Source organism: Danio rerio, chromosome 15 (genome assembly GCF_052040795.2).
Source record: "Danio rerio strain M-AB ecotype USA chromosome 15, GRCz13ab, whole genome shotgun sequence".
NCBI lineage: Eukaryota > Metazoa > Chordata > Actinopteri > Cypriniformes > Danionidae > Danio > Danio rerio.
In genome coordinates, this window is record NC_141035.1 from 18117036 (window position 1) to 18138022 (window position 20987).

A 20987-nucleotide genomic window follows, 5' to 3' on the forward strand; every position below is an offset into this window, starting at 1 on the left:
CAGCTTTGATGACAGAATTTTCGGTCACACTTTACAATAGGTTTATTAGTTAAAGTTAATTAATACATTTACTAACATGAACAAACAATGAACAATATATTTACCACTGTATTTGTTCATGTTACCGTTAGTTAATAAAAATATAGTAGTTCATTGTTAGTTCATGTTAACTTATGGTGCATTAACTAATGTTAATAAGCAAAGACTTGGATGTTAATAATGCATTAGTAAATGTTCAATTATGATTAATAAATGGTGTACATGAATTGTTCGTGATTAGTTCATGTTAGTAAATGCCTTAACTAATGAACCTTATTGTAAAGTGTTACCGAATTATCAGTCTTTGGTGAACAATTCCATTAATTCCCTCACCTTTAGGCCAAACAAGGATGATAAAGATGACTTTTGCTAAAACAATGGGTCTTGGTGATTAATTGAAATGAAAGTTTGTCAACAGGAAAAACTAAATTAAAACTGCGCTTGTGATGATTGAGGAGGAGGAAAAAACTAACTCTTAGATGCCCTGTGAGGGAAGCAAATAAAAGCAAATTTTTCATTTTTTGTTGTACGATATCTTCAAATTATTCTGACAGAAAGGTAAAATCTAAATTATAGCTGATTTCAAACGATGTATTTAAACAACTGACATCAAAAAACGGCAATTTTCCCCTAATGTTATTTAGAGTTTCAAAGCATAATTATCTGCATGCTAGCGTTACTGACCACGTGGAAGTGTGTTAGCACTTTGATTAGTCATCTTGATTAGTGAAATTTACAGATATTCGTGCCAAAGAAAGACAAAGGTGAAATAAAACACTGTTGTTTAAGTGGCGCATTTCTATTGGCTGGACAGTCAGGGAGTGTTCGTTTACATAAGGCATTCATTCCGAGGACTGCAGACGGCAAGCAGTTCAGCTGTAAAGAGTTTTTGCCAAGACTGTAATGGATCGCTGGAGAGGCAGAGTTGCTCTTGTCACTGGAGCTTCAGTGGGAATAGGAGCTGCAATCGCAAAATCTCTTGTCCAGCATGGCATGAAGGTGGTCGGATGTGCCAGAAACGTGGAACAAATTAAGGTAAATGATAAAACTTATGAGGAATGAAATTTGCTGACGAAAAAAAGTAGCCTATGTAAAACTGTAATCCTTAATGCGAGGACGGTGAAAGGTTTATTTGAACAGGTCTATTTAAGAGAAGATTTTGTAGTTAGGGAGTTGGACAATATCGAAAGTTTACTTGTTTCAGTATTGGAATACAAAACGCGAATTCTTTGAAATTTTCATGTTTATTTTGGGAAGAAGGGCTATCTCAGACCAACTCATTTGTTATTTTTAATAGATTGGTCTAGCTGCTATGTGTAAAATTATAGTCTACAGTTGAAGTCAGAATGTTTAATTTTTTCCCCCAATTTCTGTTTAACGGAGAGAACTTTTTTCAGCACATTTCTAAGCTTAATAGTTTTAATAATTCATTTCTAATAACTGATTTTTTTTGTCTTTGCCATGATGACAGTAAATAATATTTGACTAGATATTTTTCAAAACACTTCTATACAGCTTAAAGTGACATTTAAAGACTTAACTAGGTTAACTAGGTTAACTAGACTGGCTAGGGTAATAAGGCAAGTTATAGTATAACGATTGTAACGAGAGAAAAAAAAATAGCATAAAGGGGCTAATAATTTTGTCCCAAAAATGTTTTTTAAAAAATTAAAAACTGCATTTACGCTAGACAAAATAAAACAAAATAGACTATCTCCAGAAGAAAAAAAAATTGCCAGACATACTGTGAAAAATTCCTAGTCATTTAGTAATTTAGTCATTTAGTAAAGGTGCTCAGTAAATGAAGTATGGCAACCTCTGATACACAAAACTATCATTGATTTATGGTTTACACTTTTGTTTCTGTGCAAGCTTGTATTTTTATGCAAATGAATCTAATTGTAAAACTAAATGTTATATTGTTACTATTATAAATGTGTAGTTTTCCCCCCATATATTTATATATTTTGTTAATAAATTTGATTTCTTACAAAAAAAAAGAATAATAATATTAGGGATGTCCAGATTACTTTTTTTGCCCTTGAGTTAAAATTACATAACACATTGAACAAAAATCCACATTTCAAAACATTTCAATTTATTAAATTTATTCATTTATTAATTCGGGTTGCCACAGCGGAATGAACCACCAACTTATCCAGCACATGTTTTAAGCAGCACATACCCCTCCAGCTGCAACACATCTCTGGGAAACATCCATACACACTCATTCACACTCACATACATTACGGACAATTTAGCCTACCCAATTCACCTGTACCACGTCTTTGGACTGTAAACCATGAAACCATGCGAACGCAGGGAGAACATGCAAACTCCACACAGAAATGGCAACCGACCCAGCTTGAACCAGCGACCTTCTTGCTGTGAGGTAACCGCACTACCTACTGTGCCATTGCGTCGCCGAATATATATATATATATATATATATACATATACATACATCATACATACATATATATACATCATCTAATCCCGATCAAGTCTGAAATGGTGTGATCAGTTCTGATTCCGGATCGGATCTGGGCATCCCTAATTTTTATTCAAAAGATATTTCTTTTTGATGAATGATGGATTGTGTTGTGGTTATATAAATTGTAATCAATACACCAAATATGTCTGGCTAATAAATGACTAAAGTTATATATTCTGTCAAATTAGTAACAATACAAAAAGTTCACTCCTTCTGCCAATAGTTTTAAACTTTGTTCCCTTCATGGAATGTAATTCTCAAAGATCTCTTTTCCTTTTGCAGAAACTGGCGGCTGAATGTGTCAGTAGCGGATACAGCGGTGCTCTGTTTCCATATAAATGTGATCTTTCAGTAGAGGAAGAAGTGTTGTCCATGTTCTCCTGGATCAAGGCTCAACATAAGGGTGTTGATGTGTGCATTAATAATGCTGGTTTAGCTCTGCCAGAGCCTCTGTTGAGTGGCAAAACCAGCAGCTGGAGGACTATGATGGATGTAAGTAGCTCATCAATAGCAAATAATCATTATTTGATGTATCAGCATGCTAATGTTGTGATATGCATGATAGTAAAACACCCACATTTTTCAGGTCAATGTCATGGCCCTGGCAGTGTGCACACGTGAGGCTTACCAGTCCATGAAGGAAAGAAAAGTCGCTGACGGCCATATCATTAATATTAACAGGTATGAAGAGTTTTAATAAACATTTTTGCACTCATTTTATATATATATTCAAGCAATGAAGCAAGCATTATCATCAAATGTGTTTTAGTATTTGTGGACACCGTGTGCTTAACTATGCTGATGGACACTTCTACACCGCTACTAAATACGCAGTGACCGCCCTCACTGAAGGTTTGAGACAAGAGTTACGAGAGGCCAAGACACACATACGTGCCACAGTAAGAGCAGATTGAAGAACACTTTATTTAAATGATTTGATTATTGTTTTTGGTACTAAGAGCACTCTTTCTTTAACAGGGAATATCTCCTGGTATAGTGAAGACAGAATTTGCCTACCGACTCTATAGTGATGACCAAGAAAAGGCTGCTGTTATGTATAATAGTGGTGAGGTATGGGCACATTCTGATTCTATTACAACATTTTGACAGTGATTGCTTGCATGTTTAAATGGTTAAATCTCCTATTTACAGTGCCTGCAAGCTGATGACATAACCAATGCAGTGTTGTATGTTCTAAGTGCTCCTCCTCACGTCCAAGTAAGTAACGCCAATCACTTTTCACCAAAAATGAAAGTTCCACTGTCATATCATCATTCTCATGTTATTATAAACTTTTGTTCAACTTTGAAACACAAAATAGAACTTTAGAAGTTTCTTTATCCTATCTTCACTCAAAAAAAAAAGGTATATACTGTACTTATGTTACATCCAATCAGACAGAAAAACATGCATTTTAATCATTATTGTTTCAACAATTATTGCTATTGTTAGGGATGTCCAGATTCGATAACGTTATTGGAAATTGGGCCCAATTACTATTATTAGAGATTTATTTCAACACATTTCTAAACATAATAGTTGAAATAACTCATTTGTAACAACTGATTTATTTTATCTTTGCCATGATGACAGTACATAATTTATTAATTAATTAATTCATTTTCGGCTTAGTCCCTTTATTAATCCGGAGTTGCCACAGCGTAATGAACAACCAACTTTTCCAGCATATGTTTTACGCAGCGGATGCCCTTCCAGCCGCAAATAATCACTGGGAAACATCGACAATACATAATATTGACTAGATATTTTTCAGGACACTTCTATACAGCTTAAAGTGACATTTTAAAGGCTTAACTAGGTTAATTAGGTTAGCTAGGCAGGTTATGGTTGTTAGGCACGTTGTTAACAATGGCTTGTTCCGTAGACTATCAAAAAAATATAGCTTAAAGGGGCTAATAATTTTGTTCTTAAAATGTTTTTTAAAATATTAAAAACTGCTTTTATTCTAGCCGAAACAAAACAAATAAGACTTTCTCCAGAAGAAAAAATATTATCAGACATACTGTGAAAATTTCTTTGGTCTGTTAAAAAAATTCAAAGGCGAGCTAATAATTCTGACTTTAACCTATATATACACACACACACACACACACACACACACACACACACACACACACACACACAAACATCTATAGTTATTGAGCGGCACAAAATTAGACCTTGCTTGACTTCACACCGAACACCGAAACAGCAATGTGTGCGGCATGCCTTAACTTTGTTGCAGATGTTGTTTTGTTGTTAAATGTCAGCAAAGTAGAACACGGAAGCTGCTTCAAGCCGAGTCTACGGTCTGGAGGTTTTATAAAGTTAATGACGACAACATTGCCATGGCAAACTGTGAGATATGTAAACTTGGTATTGCCTGCATGGTGTTTTACAGTAAGTTGAGTTGCTGTTTGTTTTATATTAGTTTTTATATTTACTGCTGCACTAAAGTGAAGAATTGATGTTAATTAATACTTGATTGTTCAAGCTACCTTACAGAAGTGCTCAGTTTGTTAACAAAGTTGTTATTTATAAAAAAAAAAAAAAAGTTAAATTACTTAAAAAATAAGGAGCATCCTGGATCTGTTTCTTCACTTTTCTTTTTTCTTTTTTACATATTACTCAAAATCAAATGACTCGGACTCGAACTCGAGGGCAAAAAAAACCTGATCAGGTTTTTATTATATCAGTTATTATAATATTTTTCCATCACCAGTTGGTTTTGTTCTCTTTTCACAATGAATATGACATAACACAGCTGTATAAACACATAATATAAACACAACAAATAAACTGGACTGTATTAAGTTAGCAGCTAGGAGGAAAGTTCCTTTTATTATTCACCTAAACCTCTTATTCATTAACCAAAACTCTTACTCTTTAAAAGGTTTATAAACTGATGAATCCACATGAACTGAGCAGGGTTCATACGGTCCTGGAAAACCTGGAAAAGTCATAAAATTATAAAAAGGCATTTTCCAGGCCTGGAAAAGTTTTGAAAAAACAAATAAAAATCATGACAATTTGTTTAACAATTATCTGTGTACTATATTTGAGATTATAAAATTTGGTACAATTTAAATAAATGAAACGGAGCTGTCCATTCCTTCGCGTCACGTTCTCTCTGTGGGGTAAACTTTGCAAAGGTCAGTTGCAAAAGCAATAACTTCAAAAATCAAAAGCAGTTTCAACTTCGCCTCTCTTTCACTCGCTTTCACTGTAGTTTAAGATGCATTGTGAGTGTCATGTCCAGAAACATTCTCTAACTGCAGAGGTAAGATACTGTGCGTACTAAAAGCTTAGTTGTACTAATCTTCTAAAAGTCTTGTTAAACACAAGCCAACATTATAACATTTTCACACAGACAGCAAGATACTTTCTAAAAGCTCTTTTACAGATATAAAAATAAATATAAACATAAATATAAACTACATGTATTGTCACATATTTTTCATATGCTGTAATAAAGTTTGAACATGCATTTTTTTCTTATTTACCGCGTGTACATAGACATTACCTGAAACACGAAACACGATCATCAATATTTACCTAAAAGTTTTGGAAAAGTCATCGAATTTTAGTAGTAAAAAATTTTCATAATTGTCATGGAGGCCAAAATCAAAACCATTTTTAATAATTGCACATCCATGCTATTATGGTGGACGTGTAGTGAACTTGACTGACACTTTTCTTTGAAATGTAGCCGCTTACTGTATGTCCAAGTTTCACCTGATTCTTGCACAATAAGCCTGACTGGTAAATTTCGATAAAGCATAACTTTATTTTAGAGGTGATTAAAGTATTGGTGGGGACATTTTAATAATCTGTGGATATTGGTGTGGAAACATCTCTTCCATTCATGCTAGCTAATTCTACACCCTTGCACCCCTTATTTAGAGCTGATGACAGATTATAAATTGCTATATTGCGATATACTGGTGGTAAAGAGCTCCATTATAGTGCTACTTTGGATTGATCAATTTACTTATGACACGTTTTGTTGGACTGTGGGAGGAAACTGGAGAACCCGCATGCGCATGGAGAGAACATGTAAACTCCGCACTGATACCACAACTGGCTTGTTAAGGATTTGAAACAGTGGTATCTTGCTGTGAGGCAACAGTGCTGAGCCACTGTGCCGCCCTATAAAGGCAAAGGTTTAGGAGTAGGGGTGGAAGGGGGATTCTTCAAGGTGAAGATAGCTGAAGTAAGAAACTTTGGTTATTCATAGTGAGTTAGGAATCATTTGATTGGTGAATCATGTGTTAGTTAATACAGGACCGGCTGTGATCAATCATAAGCACATGCTCCTCTTGAAATTAGTTTCTAAATAAACTTCACGTGGTATGAAAGGGAAATTGGTGATATGATAATTTAGCTTTTATACTAAAACAGAAATTCCTGCATTGTACTTGCTAGGCAGACTATTGGTTGATTTGTTTTTTATACATATACCTGTATAATATCTATTTCCTTTTTCTTGTGTAGATCGGTGACATCGAGTTAACGCCTGTGGACCAGTCAATGTGACGTGACCAATCCAGCTAAACTGACACATTGTGAAAGTGATCAAGTACAGAACACTGCTCCGTCACACACTGAAATATGAAAATAGATCATTACTGTTTAACTCATTAGTACAGTTACTAACGATGTGCATTTACTACTACTATTTAGAAAGAAATAAAATGGAGATATTTGGACAATGTACCTTTGATGCTCTTTTAAATAAAAGCAAAACAAAATATCAGTGAAAATGCAGTATGACTGTTATTTATTTACCTAGTTTGATGTGATTGTGCTGAATTTTAAAGACAAAGACCCAGTGTTGATGAACTGCAATGCTTTTTTACAACCTCTAGCTCTTAATGTATAGCTCAGCATTGCAATGGCTAATAATAATGGGTAATAATATTCCATCACTTATGTAACAGGGACAATACACTCATAGTTGATGTTATAAATAGACAACCAATGCCCTGTACATAGGGCATATAGCATCATTGTCTTGAATCAGATATCTTGATTATTTCTGTAGCACAAAAACTTACACCTATGTGAAGTGTTTTTTTTAATCATTAAGATTTATTTACTAGTGAAATAAATGTACAAATTGTTGCAAAAGTAATGAAGAAAAACACATTTGCAGAAATTCAAAATATTTGCATTCTATTTTAAATAGCTGAAGCATATTGCAGTCTTTTATTATACTAAGTTGCTTTTGGAGTCTTTAATAGCCATGGAGCTTATCATTTTACAAACGTACATTTAAATACAAATGCATATTGGTGTTATTTTAATGTTCTTAATTTTTAATGTTCTTTAAATGTTCTTAGATTGTAAAAATGTTCTTTACCATTAGCACCATTAGAGATTTTACACTGTATCTGCTGAAGACAATGGGCCCAAACATATTCCTGACACAATAAGGCACAAGATGTGTTTGGCATGATTTGTTGCTATTTTTAGACCAGCGCAACCCTAATTTTCACAGTTTGTGCCACGTTGTTTAAATAGCAAATCAATTTGCTCCACTTTGTGGACTCATGGGTGTTCTAGTATAAAAAGGAGGTGTTTTAAGGTGCATTGTTGGCGCTTTGCTATTTTGAGGAACTAAAATAGACTGCACCATTGACCGACTAAAACCTGGTGCAAGTGCAGAGTGCGTTAGTTATGCACCTATACAGGTCCAAAATGCAAACACATTGCTTAGTACACACAGGATGTACAGAAATACACAAATATCTTTACATATGAAAAAAGGATTAAAACGTTACAAAAATAGTTATTTTCTACATAAACATAAAAACCACTGCCTCCATGCCTTTTTCATGTCGGGGGCTTTTTCAGTTTATTCATGACCGTTTGCATTTGTATAATCTTATTATTATTATTATTATTAGTGTTATTTATTAAATGCATATTCATATTTGTTTTAATAAAAACACATTTAGATTTGTGCACCTGTCAGGTTTTGGAGAAGTGTGTATCACCTTATAATAGGACATGTGTTTAGATATAACTCAGTTTTTTTACCACACTTTGTTATTATTGTTCATTTATTCGTTTGCTGAAAATTAGAACTGAATTTAGAAATAGTTATGTAACAAATATTTGCACCTAACAAATGAAACTAAATATGTAGGCTAATGAATATCTTCAGTGGAGTGGATCCTTATCCACGAAAGTAAAGGAGTAAAGAGAAAGAGAAAGTAAAGAGGCTAAATGGAGGGGGCTCAGGGCATACTCACACTATGTACAGTTGCCTTGAACCGGGCCAAAGCACGCTTGTCCCTCTCCCCCAGTCCCGTAAAAGTCACTTCTCGATTTTATTTTCGGACTCAGGCAAGTTTTGCTCACACACAAGCGTACCCAACCCGGGCTTATTGTGGAAACGTAGCCCCGCGGACGTTTTTGCGGACCGCGATTTACCTCCCGGGAGGTACGTATTCGAGCGGTTTTTGTTTTCGCAGATCCGCGAGAGGCCGCTGTGCGCACTTTTTCGCGTCTCGGCCGGGTGCCTCTCAGGAGCACGCGCCGTTCGCGTCTGCGCCGTTCTCGCGCGAAAAGCCGCCGGATCGGCCGACTCGGCCGCCCTCCTCTTCCTCCTCCTCCTCCTCCTCCTCCTTCCCTAAACTCGAGCGACGGTTCGCAAAAGCCGTTCAGGAAAAAAAAAAAAAGCAAAAGCCCTTGTCTTCAATTTCGACCGCGTTTTCGGATCCCGCCGCGTTCTCACTCTTATTTTTCGGAATCCGTTTTTCATCTACCTGATTTCCGGAACCTGCTGTTCCCCGGACTCGATCCCGGTCATCGTCCACCGCGGCCGGCTCCTCCTCCTCCGGGGCCTCCGCTCAGCCGACGCAACGCTGTGAGCTAAGCGGACAAACTCGAAGGCGAGCCGTCGGCCGGCGAGCGCGAAGAGGAGGGGCGAAGCAGCGCCACACCGCCCCACACCATTCACTCAAAAAAAACTAAACGCGGCCTTTACGTACCTCCGGCCACGTAAATCGCGGTCTCCAGAAATGTCCGCGGGGCTACGTTTCCAGAATGAGCTTGGGTTGAGCGTACCACGCCAAAGCCCAAGTGAACCGTTCCAACCAGGCCATGGCCGGCCAAGTGAACCATGCCTGAGCCCGATTCAGAGCACTCACACTTCTCAAATGATCCGGGAAACGGGCCTGGGCATGATTCATATAGCATAGTGTGAGTACGCCCTCATTCTTTATTCTCGTGCTACAGATTTGTCAGTTTTTCAACTTAAAAAGTCCGCCATGTAAATAGCAAATGTGCTATAGCACGACACAACTGACTCTTAAAAGGAATGGGAAATGAGACTCTAATTGTTTTAATGCACGTTATGCTCAAAACACACCCACAACCATGTGCGGTGGTACAAACTGTATTTTCCCATACTAAAAGTAGCACAAGTGGATTCAGACACACCCTTAATGCTTTTGTGCCATGAGCTTTACATTTTGCACCTAGATCAGTAAAATAGAGCAGCATCAATGTCAGCAACGGAGAGAATATTTTAAGAGTTTTAGGATGCACAAATGAACACCATATCATGCATCTATTGACATTTTTAGTTTGTCACAGAGTCCTTTTGAAATTTTTGTGTTTTTTTTTTAACTCCGCCCCCTTTTGAAATTAAAGCAAGTCACCAATCATTCACCAATCAAATGACTCCTAGGCCACCATAAATGCCCTAGGTTTCATACCACAGTCATCTTCATTTTGAAAGATCCCCCTTCCACCCCTACTCCTCCTTTCCTAGATGGGTGGCTAGGTGGCCCAGTGGTTAGCACTGTTGCCTCACAGCAAGAACATCTTTGGTTGTGGTCATTACCAAACCAGCTGACGTTTAGAGTTTGCACATTCTCCCCATGCTCGAGTGGGTTTTCCTTAGGGTTCCCCAGTTTCCTCCCACCGTTCAAAAACATGCAACTTAAGTTAATTGACTAATCCGGCACCATAGACATGCACTTAGTTAACTCTTAAGAGCAATCACTATCTGTTCATTAGTTACCACAGCAGGGGAGTTTCTTGAGATCTACCTGAGCTCAAACTCCCCTCTCACCTTACAACAGGAGGGAGCCCCGGGTTCGAGGATCTTATGAGCTCAGGGCTCTCTCCCGAGACAGCATGCCAAACAAGCTTTATTTCAATCATCAGCTAAGTGTGAGTTCTTGAAACATACACACACTCAGAGACTTATTTTACATCTTGTAAAAAGGGGCATAATGTCTCCCCTTTTAGGAACACAAAGGATTTTTGAGAACAGTAGCATCACTGCAAAAACCCACTTTAATTTTTGTTGAAGGAAAGGCTGTTCTTCCAACAAATCTTCTTTAAGGAGAACATGAAAAGTGTTTGACTGATATAATAGACATTCCGGGAAACACATGCTTCTCATAAAATTAATCTGATTTGTCAGTTTAGCATGAGTAGAGCTATAAAAACAGAACCTGTAATCAACCGCTTGACCAAACTCAAGTTTCACTGTAGAATTAACATTATTTGATTTCTAATGTGTGTGTTTGTCCTACCAAATACCTCTTCACTCTTTCTGGTTTTTCTGGTTTTGTCCAGATAATCCGTGACAGCTACTGAATATAGAGAAGCACTGGAAGTACTGCCAGCGATTATCACACCAACAGCAGAAAACAAAGGCTAAATAACTTAACTTGTCAAACATGGCTGAGTTGCTAAAAGAATCTGACACATTGCTTTCTTCTAAAAGCAAGATATAGTAATGAAAAAGAGTGCGGCTTTTCACGGTGCAAATGGCAAATATTCAACTAATGACACTTGTGGCTCTGCAATGATTCCTCCCCATGCATGATTGGCATCTCAGAGAAATTACCTAGCAACCAGAAATGTGTTATGGCTGTAAGGGCTGAAGTGCTCATTGTTTCGCAGTTTAAAGGGATAATTCACCCCCCCCCACCTCCCCAATAACCCCCCACTCCTCCCACCCCCAGAAAAATAAATTAATTAATCACCATCATGTAATTTCAAACTTTAATGAATTTCTTTTTTCGTTTGATCAAGTTGTTTTGATTGATGTTACAACTATATATTATACAGCCATTGACTTAGTTGGAGTTACAGGTTTTCAGCATTTTGAATGATGAGTAAATGATGACAGAATTTTAAGATTTATGGTGAACTATCTCTTTAAAATACAAGGTGCGTTAGAACTATCTCAGCAAGCATTTTTTCGTTTTTAAAAGATGTCTAACAAAAGTCTAATAAATATTTATACATAGTTGTCTTGGCTAAAACAAGGCTAAACTTGGGCTGTCAGTGAAAATCTAATCGACATCTAAGAATTGGCCAAAACTAAACTAATCATCAAACAAACAGAAATGAATGACTACACATATAAAGTCTGTCTAATCTGTCTATTTGATGACTAGTCTAGTTTTCTTAGATGTCTATTAGATTTTTACTGACAGCCCAAGTTCAGCCTTGTTTTAGCCAAGCTGTTTGCTAGGATCTTGCGTTAAAACAAACATGGCTGGATTTATTGTCGTTTTTAGCCACTTTTCATATTTTTCCCCCATTGGCATTGATTTGAGTTTCACTGCATGACCTGTCTCAGCATGTGGACAGATTGTGCAGTTACTCAGCAAAAGCCTCTTGTTCTCATGGGAACACGGTCCCGCCCTCTTAACCCCATTTCCATGACCGTAACAGCACGAAACGCCGCAGAATCAATCGCGAATTGTCTTTTATGCTTTGTAAGTGATACTATTGTACTGTTTTTGGAATGTATATTATTTCATAATGCCCACACCCTGTGAATGCTGGATTATTATTCCATGTCTGGGAACCAGGGAGCTGGTATGAGAATCCACATTGTTCTCATGTGTTCGGTCTGAAACTGCTGAGTACAGCAGGGTCAAGGAGGAGGAAGTCGGAGTGATGCAAAATGGTGTGATGTTCTGGTCAGGCCACAATATGAATAAATTTGGGTGGTCCTTATTTGGAATAATGGAACTCCCACATTAGTCTCCTTTGAGGTCGGCATTTCTGTGAATACATGTTGCATTGTTGTTAATTTTTGTGGCTATTGAAATATTCTGATAAATCAGACACCTTTAAAAACAAGTGCACTCTCAGAAATAAAGTTATGAGAGCTGTCACTTGGGTGGTACCTTTTCAAAAGGTACGAGTTTGTGAAGGGTCCTTAATAATACCTCAAGGGTACATATTAGCACCTAAAAATTACAAAGATGAATCTCTTGAAAATGTTAGGTACTAACAAAACTTTGAGGTACCAATATGGACCCTTTAGGAACAAAAGTGTATGTTTTGAAAATGCACCACCCGTTACAGCTCTCGTACCTTTACTTCTGAGAGTGTGCCATTGATTGTTCCATAAAATATATCAATGGAAGCTTAGATTTCACTAACATTCTTAAAAATGTTCTTCAAAAAAAGTTTGTTAATTTAAGAACTGTTCACTTAAAGCAATAATTCACCAGAAATTAACATTTTCTCATTATTTGCTCACACTTTTTAGAATTTCTTTCCTCTGTTGAACACAAATCAAGATATTATGAAGACATTTGAAAAGCAGCTAGCGTTTACTTCTATATAGGAACAAATGTGTGAAGTCAATGGCTGCTGCTCTCCAATATACACATTCAGATATAAAGGTATGAGAGCTGTCTCTGGGGTAGTACCATTTCAAAAGGTGCACAATTGTACTTAAAAGGTCCATAAAAGGTCCATATTGGTACCTCAAAGGTGTATATTAGAACCTAAAAAGAACACTTTTGCACTTATTAAGTACTAATATGTACCCTTGAGGTATTAATAAAGACCCTTTTAGGGTTGCACGGTTTACCGGTGCCATGATAGTATCACTATACTATGGCTACAAAATACTAGCGATGCCACTGTCGTTTGTGAATGACACACTGCAAAAAATGCTTTCCTTACTTAGATTTTTTGTCTGGTTTCGAATCCAAATACCTAAAAATTCTTAAATCAAGAAGCATTTTCTAGACAAGCAAAACATTGTATTGTTTCAAGGAATAATATGGCAAAATTAAGTGAGTTTTTCTTTAAAACAAGCAAAACAATCCACCAATGGGGTAAGAAAAATTATCGTGTTTTTCCTTTTAACATTTTTTTGCTTACCCCATTGGCAGATTATTTTGCTCTTTTTAAAGAAAAACTCACCTAATATTGGCAAGACAAGGAAATATGTTTTGCTTGTCTAGAAAATGCTTCTTGATTACATTTTTTTTTTTTAGATATTTAGACTAGAAACAAGACAAAAAACTAAGTAATAAAAGCATTTTTTTGTGGTAAATATGAAAAAATATGTGGAAAAGTCACCATGTTTAAGTAGTCTGTGTAGCCCTTTAAGATTGCCAAACTCTGTAGAATTTGCACCTTTTATGGTAGCTTATTGAGCGTTACAAATGCTTCAGTTTCAAGGCACATCTTAATCTGTTCATTTGTGTTCCTGTTAATATGATTTAGTAGCAACTACAACTGTGACAATTTCTTTAAAAGAACGACTTACAAAGACAATTTTGAATTACTTTGAATTGTTACCTGATAAGGCTGAAAAAAGATGAAATCACCAAAACAGCAACAGGAAACTTTGAAAAATGTTTGACATCTTCATTTAACCTAATTTTGTTGGCAAAAATGCACTTCTGAAACAGATTTGATTCAATATAATTTGAATCGGGGCAACACGGTGGCACAGTGGGTATCACAATCCACTCACAGCAAGAAGGTCGCTGGATCGAGCCCCGGCTGGGTCAGTTAGCATTTCTGTGTGGAGTTTGCATGTACTCCCCGTGTTTGCGTGGGTTTCCTCTGGGTGCTCAGGTTTTCCCCACAGTCCAAAGACATGAAGTACAGGTGAACTGAGTAGGCTAAATTGTCCGTAGTGTATGAGTGTGAATGGATGTTTCCCAGTGATGGGTTGCAGCTGGAAGGGCATCCGCTGCGTAAAACATATGCTGGATAAGTTGGCAGACCCATAATTAATAAAGAGACTATGCTGAAAAGAAAATGATTGAATAAATAATTTGTATCTTTATTTTAATGGGGTATTTTATTTTTGGTCAGTTATTTACAAAATAAACAAAAAGAATTAATAAATTGTAGGTAAAGTGGGGTGCAAATAATACTTTTTGGCCTTAAGGGAATCATTATTAAATTCAAGAAGGCCTATTATAACATAAAATATAGTACTTTTGACACTTTTCTTTATAATTTGAGTTATGAAATACAGTATTGCAATACTACTTGGTATCATGATACTTCAGCTGGTATAGTATTGTAAGATTAACTAATGGTATCACAACAACCCCTTTAGTTACAAATGTGTACTGTACCTTTTAAAAAGGAAACCACCCCAGTGATAGCTCTGGTACCTTTATTTCTGAAAGTCTACTCATAAATTATCTTCCTTTGTGTTCAACAGAAGAAAGAAACTTTTGGGACAATTATAAAGCCGTTGACATCATTTGAATTTTAACTATCCTTTAAAGATTTTACATGGAACCAAACATGTTCCCTTTCATATCACCCTTGCAACCTTAAATGTTTAGGATCATATGCTTGTTAAAATTACCCTGAAATAATAGTTCAAGTCTTAATTAGTAGATTAGATCCCTCCAAACTTCTTTATTTGCACCATTATTGCATGGCCAGACCTTAGAATAATTTTGAATATATCTGAAACCATTCCCAGTGATGGGTTGTAGCTGGAAGGGCATCCACTGCATAAAACATATGCTGGATAAGTTGTCGGTTCAGTCTGCTGTGTCAACCCCTGATTAATAAAGGGACTAAGCCAAAAAGAAAATGAATGAATATCTGAAACCAGCTTGCATCACTGTAACACTGCGACTTTAATCATGTACATCGTCCTCTGCAGACAATTCTGGCTCACTTTCCAAAAGGAGCATGTGAGGATCAGCTGATGGGAGATTTGAGTTCAGCATTTCAATACTGATTTAAAGTTGGAGGGTGGGAGAGGCACCTAAACCAGATTATCCTTTGAGAAGAATGTGACCCTTTCTGCTTAAGTCCATTGGCACAGGCCTAGGAAGGACAAAGTCTGCTCTAGAACAAAGACTGTCATAAATGTTCTGCAGGTACTTGGGTTCGTTTTTTTTCAAGGAGGGCAAATAGTTACCTGGAAATACACTCAAAACTATTAAAAAACAAAACCCGTATTGTGTAACGGAGGAATGTTTTCTTAAACCACACTTTAGGAGAACCACCAGTGCTCATATTTACTTTATTCGGCAATCATGTCGAGAAACAAATGCTTCTCAAGAATTGATCTGATTTGTCAGTTTAGCTTCAGCAGAGCTATAAAAACAGAAGATAAAAACATGCAGTTTATTAAAAACATCATATCGGATGACAGTGTTTCGGATCAACCATGTTCCATGTTCCAACCATGTTCCTGGAGGACCACCAACTCTGCACATTTTCTGTGTCTCCTTAACCAAACACACCTGATTCAGATCTTCAGCTCAGTAGTCGAGACTGAAAAACCTTTAAGAGGTGTGACAGAGAAAGGAGGCATGCAAAACATACAGAGTTGGTGGTCTTCCAGGAACGTGCTTGAGAAACACTGTCCTAGAAGATGAGGTGATCTTCACTCTCTCTTAACTTTTCCACGCTTTTCTCCTGCTCCTCTCTCTCTGCTTCTCTTCACTTTGGTCTTTCCAAGTCTGCGGGGAGGCATGGACGGAGTGTTAGTCTGTAGATTAGGAATCACTGTATGTACCTCCGGGTCCTTCAACTGAAACTCATTGTCCTTTTCGATCAGTGTCAGCAGGGGTGTCGTGTCTGCAACATCAGGCAAAACGGCTTCGTAGCAGATTTTGATGACACGCCGCCCTCGCTTGGTGTCCTTCGAACTCTGTTGTGCATTTTCAAGATTGTCCAATCCCAGTCTCTCTTGCAAGTCAGTCGGTTTAACAGTGCTTGTGGACAATAGAGGGTCTTGAGAGGTAGATTCACGAGGGAGTTCTTCGTTAGAGGAAGCAATGACTTTCCTTTGTCTCTTTCTTCCCTCTCTCTGCCTTGGTGTTTTGGATTTAACAGGTGTTCCTACTAGTCCCTTTTCGTCCGTGTACTGTGTACTTTGTGTCACCTCCAGTGTAATGGGGCTCTCTGTGGTTGATGTTGCAAGGCTAGCACCTTCGGGCGCACTTACTGAAAGTGTTTCTTCTTTGAAATAAGCTTGGGAAACTTCTGTGGAAGGATTGTTTTTTCTTTGCTTTTTCTTTCCGCCTCTTTGTCTTAGCTTAGCTCTGTTCTTTTCACGGATGGCGGGGGTAATGTGATCTCTAGGTGAGGGAGAAACCAACTCAGTTTCATTTACTTGCCTGTACTCAAGAATCTCTGGATCTTTACCAGTCTTCACTAAGGATTGATCAGCATCCCGATTATCATTCGACCTTTGAGGATCATCCCTCATCATCTTATTAGAAAGCGCCCCATTTCCTACTGCGTCTAGCTCGCTGTTCATGAAATTGTTTTCTTTTACGCTTAATTGATTTGTGTTTGGCGTTTCCTCCATGTAGTTGTTCTTACCCATGACTTCTTCATTTGGATTTGTCGCACCGGACGCACCTTCATCGACTTTTAACACAGCATCAAGTTTTTTATTCTTTTTCCTGCCTTTACCCTTGCCCCTTTTCTTCTTGTTCTCCTTTTTCTTTTTGCCAGAGGTTTTCTTCTTCTTCTTCTCTGACGTCTGAGTTTCTCCTTTCCCTGCATCTGTGGATGAGCTTTGAGAGGTGGAGACTGTGGCGAGCACTTTAATGAAATCCTCCGCGGCCGTCACCACATTTGTAAGCGAGGGCTCCTCGGGACTCGTGGTCTTTGGGAACGTTGACTCTGTTGTGCTTTCAGTCTTGTTCTGCATCACTTTGTCTGACTGCTTTCCCTTGGGAGGAGCGAGAGTCAGTACGTCAATGACATCAATACCCCCGAAGTCATACGGGATTGATTCTTTAATCACTGCAACAGGAACTCTTTCATACTTTTTACACCTTCATGATAGAGAGGACAAACAAAAGTTTCATGAATGTTTTTTTAAGGGTATGCTTGAGTTTAATCCTAAATATTCCATCGATTTGATACTTACACACCATACCAGTGGCGCTCAACACACTGCTCTTCAAATGAAAACTCGAAGCAAGGCACTTCGATCACATTAAAGAAAGCTTGTCCAACCACTCGGGAGGAGGTGTCATTGACGAGCCTTAGGCATTCTTTTAAGCTGAAAGAGGCAGATATAAAAGTCTGTATAAATATGAAGATGGCTTGAAAATATCAGATTTCTTTAAAGCATTTTAAATATAGATTAGCTAATATCAATTTTATTTGAAAACGCCCCAACTCTTTTTGTTCTACCTGATTTAACTTATTCATTTAGTTTTGGTTTAACCTACACTATTAATAAATACTGCAAATATGTATGTATTTATTTTGTTTTATATTTTTTTGCAGCAGCAACACAATAAATGAACCATTTTGGTTTCCTCATATAACCTTTTAGAACAGGCATACAAACTTTTTTGTATGAAGAGCCAAACACCAAATATCATTGATAGCCGTGGGCCAAAGATTAATATACCAAACTATATAACATTATATAACCTGCCATGGGTAATTTCCTAATTCATATAATTTTTTTCATATGATTAAAAAAATAGAAAACTATACTTTGAATTGTATTAACTAATGCAAAATCAATTTTTAAATGATAACTTATTGCAATAAAACATAAACAATCATATTTATAACACAGTGGAGTTCAATGCTGAACACACTAGCCAAGCAGAATCTGCCTTTGCCTTGATTCACTCACCAAAGTCTCTGCATTGTCCTCTGTCCGTTTTATGTACATTTCAAACTAAATCTGATTACCTTACATTTCAATTGAAACTTTTAATTTCAGATAGCCTTTTTTGTAGCTTAACAGTAAAACAAAGAAATAAAATTGTACATCTAAACCTCTTTCAGATGGGAAGGGGGGCCAAATCAAAGGTTACCATGCCAACTTTGGCCAGCGGGCCCTAGTTTGGGCATGTCTGTTTTAGAGAATGGTTCCTAAAATAACAATTTTTGTTAGAGTAAAGAAAGTTTTAATCTACAAAACACCATAAAGAATCTATTATGCAGTAAAAATCCTCAGTTGATGTTAAAGACTCTTTATGAAACATCCAATGCCAATTAAATCCGTTCAAAATATCTTCCTATAACAATATATTGTCCTTAAAATGTTTCTTTTTCATTGTAGGTGCGTCAGCATTTCTCATAATTAAATCCCCCTGTTCTCCATCCACACTGTAAAAAATAAAATAAAATAAAAAAATAAAAATACTGGTTGCCTTACATTTTAAGCTGAATCAAATTAACCTTATGAGTCTATTCAACTTATATTATGTTAAACTGACTTAGAACAGCTTGTGTAACTTTACAATCAAGTTAAAACACGATTAACTTTTAATTAATTGGTTAAAAACATATGCTGTCAGGATTAATTGATCATATTGTTTACAGTGCACGAATGAGTCATTTTAAAATATGGTAATTAAGATGTCCCATCATAAAGTATGTTGTAATAACAGTGGCATTAGTAAATTTGATTACACACAGCTCGTACACATTCAACTTACGCATTGTCGCAGTCACAATGGCTGAGTGAGTGCCATTTAAAGTTGGTGTATCCATAGTTGGAGGAGAACGCATGGATGACATATGGGCAGTGATCGTGAACGCGGCAACATCTGTCAGTCTCTTCGAACTCGCCTGGGAAAAATAGATCAAATGCCACTTGATAATCACCCTTCTAAAACTAAAGTCCGAAAATAAAATGATAATTATAATGCACAAATAAGTAGCTTAGTCAACTCACCCAGCTGCTCATAATGATCTGCGATGTTTCCAGCACCACACCAAAGAGTGCCAGGATAAGTGAAGCCTCGCTTGGTTCGCGTCTTCTTGTTGTTCGCCTCTTTCACTTGTTTTGTCGTCGGGATTACGTTCTTGGCTCCTTTTGATTTCAGCTTGTTACAGTTCGCTTTCGCTTCGGACACCCCAGTCAAGCTCATCTTCAGGTCGGAGCTCATTTGGTTTCTTAGCCCAAGTCTGCAGACGTGCATAAAGGATTTGACCTGCATTTGGTTTTGGATGACTGAGCAGTCGAGCAGGCGCCCCTCGGAGTCATGCACAGAGCGGACCTCTTCTGCCCCATCGGTGACCTGATGGAGGTGGTACTCTCCTACAACTGAACTTTTGGCGCAAAGAGTGTTGTTGAGCATGTAAAAGAGCTCCTTGCTCTCCTTTTCGGCATCTAAAGTCTGGCTCAAGAACTCTCCTTTAACAAAGTTTCTGTCTAGATAAGACAAAAAAACGAAAAACACGGACCACATCGCGGCGGGCGGCACTTTCAGCACCACAGAGCGTCAGACAGCACCGCAACCTCTCCTGAGTCCTGACAAGCGACTGCCGGCTTCTTTCACACTGCCTATTAATATATTGCCAGTCAATAATGGGAGGGGTCTGTCATTTAATTAACTCTTTCCTCCTCCAGTGAACTTGAATACCCCTTGTGCATCTGTTTCCTCCTCCTGGCGTCTTTATGGCAAGTGAACAATGTGCAGTGATTTCCAATGGACACTTTATGCGTGTGTAAAACCCTAAAGGGCAAATGCTCTTAATTTCTAAGAGGAATTTTGCGAGGCAAATGAATGTTTTTATTGCTTTTTTCCAATTCGATGCATTGTTAGAATCACATTTTGTGTTATTTTATTATTTTTCTTATTAAGCACAAAATAAAACATCATACTGAACGCAAAAGAAAACATTGAGATGTGGGAAAAGTGATTTAAAATAAATAAAAGGTCGTTTTTCCCATTAAAAGAATACAAATTTAACTATCTTTCATTGCGCAAAAGATTCTTTATAGTGAAAAAACTGTTCTTGAATTTTTTTTTGAAACTTGACAGAAATGAGAATTCAAATATGTTTTTCGTGGCTTTAATATAAAATTCACTTTTAGAACATTTATTTTAAGAGTCGGGTTTTTACATAAATCAGCCCAATGCACTCGAAAAATGTGGGAAAATATTATAAAAGCCTTCATTCACATGGATATTCGTTAAAACTGTACCATGCGTAAAATTGCATGTTTTGTTTTATACCACAAAAGTTAAAGTCCGAGAACGCTTAAAGATTGCACCAATTCGTTCCTCGAGGAATTTTCATTATGATCTGTATCGAATACTCCATTTACCACTATGTAAAACAGGCTCTCTATCTCACAAATATATATAAGCGTATATGTTTTTTTAAATGCCATTAAAATATATAGCATAATACTGAAATCACATATTTTCAAGTACTTTCGATCCTTTTAAATTCCTCAAGTGCGAAAAAA

At 37.1% G+C, this 20987-nt stretch overlaps 2 protein-coding genes and 1 long non-coding RNA gene across 6 annotated transcripts in view; 2 read left to right on the plus strand and 1 right to left on the minus strand.

Moving 5' to 3' along the window:
* LOC137487733 (uncharacterized) overlaps positions 1 to 20987 on the plus strand; it is a 753637-nt gene that overhangs the window by 166570 nt on the left and 566080 nt on the right. The gene's annotated exons all lie outside the window — the stretch shown is intronic.
* On the plus strand, positions 880 to 7296 carry dhrs11b.2 (dehydrogenase/reductase 11b, tandem duplicate 2). Its single transcript, NM_001002696.2, is given in 7 exon segments — positions 880 to 1074; positions 2816 to 3025; positions 3120 to 3214; positions 3303 to 3432; positions 3512 to 3604; positions 3686 to 3751; positions 7028 to 7296. Coding segments are annotated over 7 exon segments (768 nt in total). The 5' UTR covers positions 880 to 942; the 3' UTR covers positions 7070 to 7296.
* proca1 (protein interacting with cyclin A1) lies at positions 15805 to 20058 on the minus strand. 4 transcript variants are annotated; one of them, XM_087283831.1, is made up of 5 exons: positions 19464 to 20058; positions 19225 to 19357; positions 17688 to 17822; positions 16165 to 17592; positions 15805 to 15992 (listed from the first exon to the last, which is right to left on the minus strand). In XM_087283831.1, exons 1-4 carry the CDS (start codon positions 19978 to 19980, stop codon positions 16188 to 16190), a joined length of 2190 nt encoding a protein of 729 aa, XP_087139957.1. In that variant the 5' UTR covers positions 19981 to 20058; the 3' UTR covers positions 15805 to 15992; positions 16165 to 16187. The 4 variants fall into 4 exon arrangements, with proteins under 4 accessions (XP_087139957.1, XP_087139958.1, XP_087139959.1 ...); XM_087283832.1 differs by having other exon boundaries at positions 15805 to 16009; XM_087283833.1 differs by having other exon boundaries at positions 16154 to 17592.

Bases quoted from the DNA above. Each gene is read 5' to 3' on its own strand.
- proca1 (XM_087283831.1), bottom strand. From the start codon at position 19,980: ATGTGGTCCGTGTTTTTCGTTTTTTTGTCTTATCTAGACAGAAACTTT. The intron at 17,823-19,224 runs GTAAGTTGAATG...TGCCTCTTTCAG, and splicing joins CATTGTGACTGCGACAATGC to CTTAAAAGAATGCCTAAGGC. The intron at 17,593-17,687 runs GTAAGTATCAAA...TCTATCATGAAG, and splicing joins GAGCGCCACTGGTATGGTGT to GTGTAAAAAGTATGAAAGAG.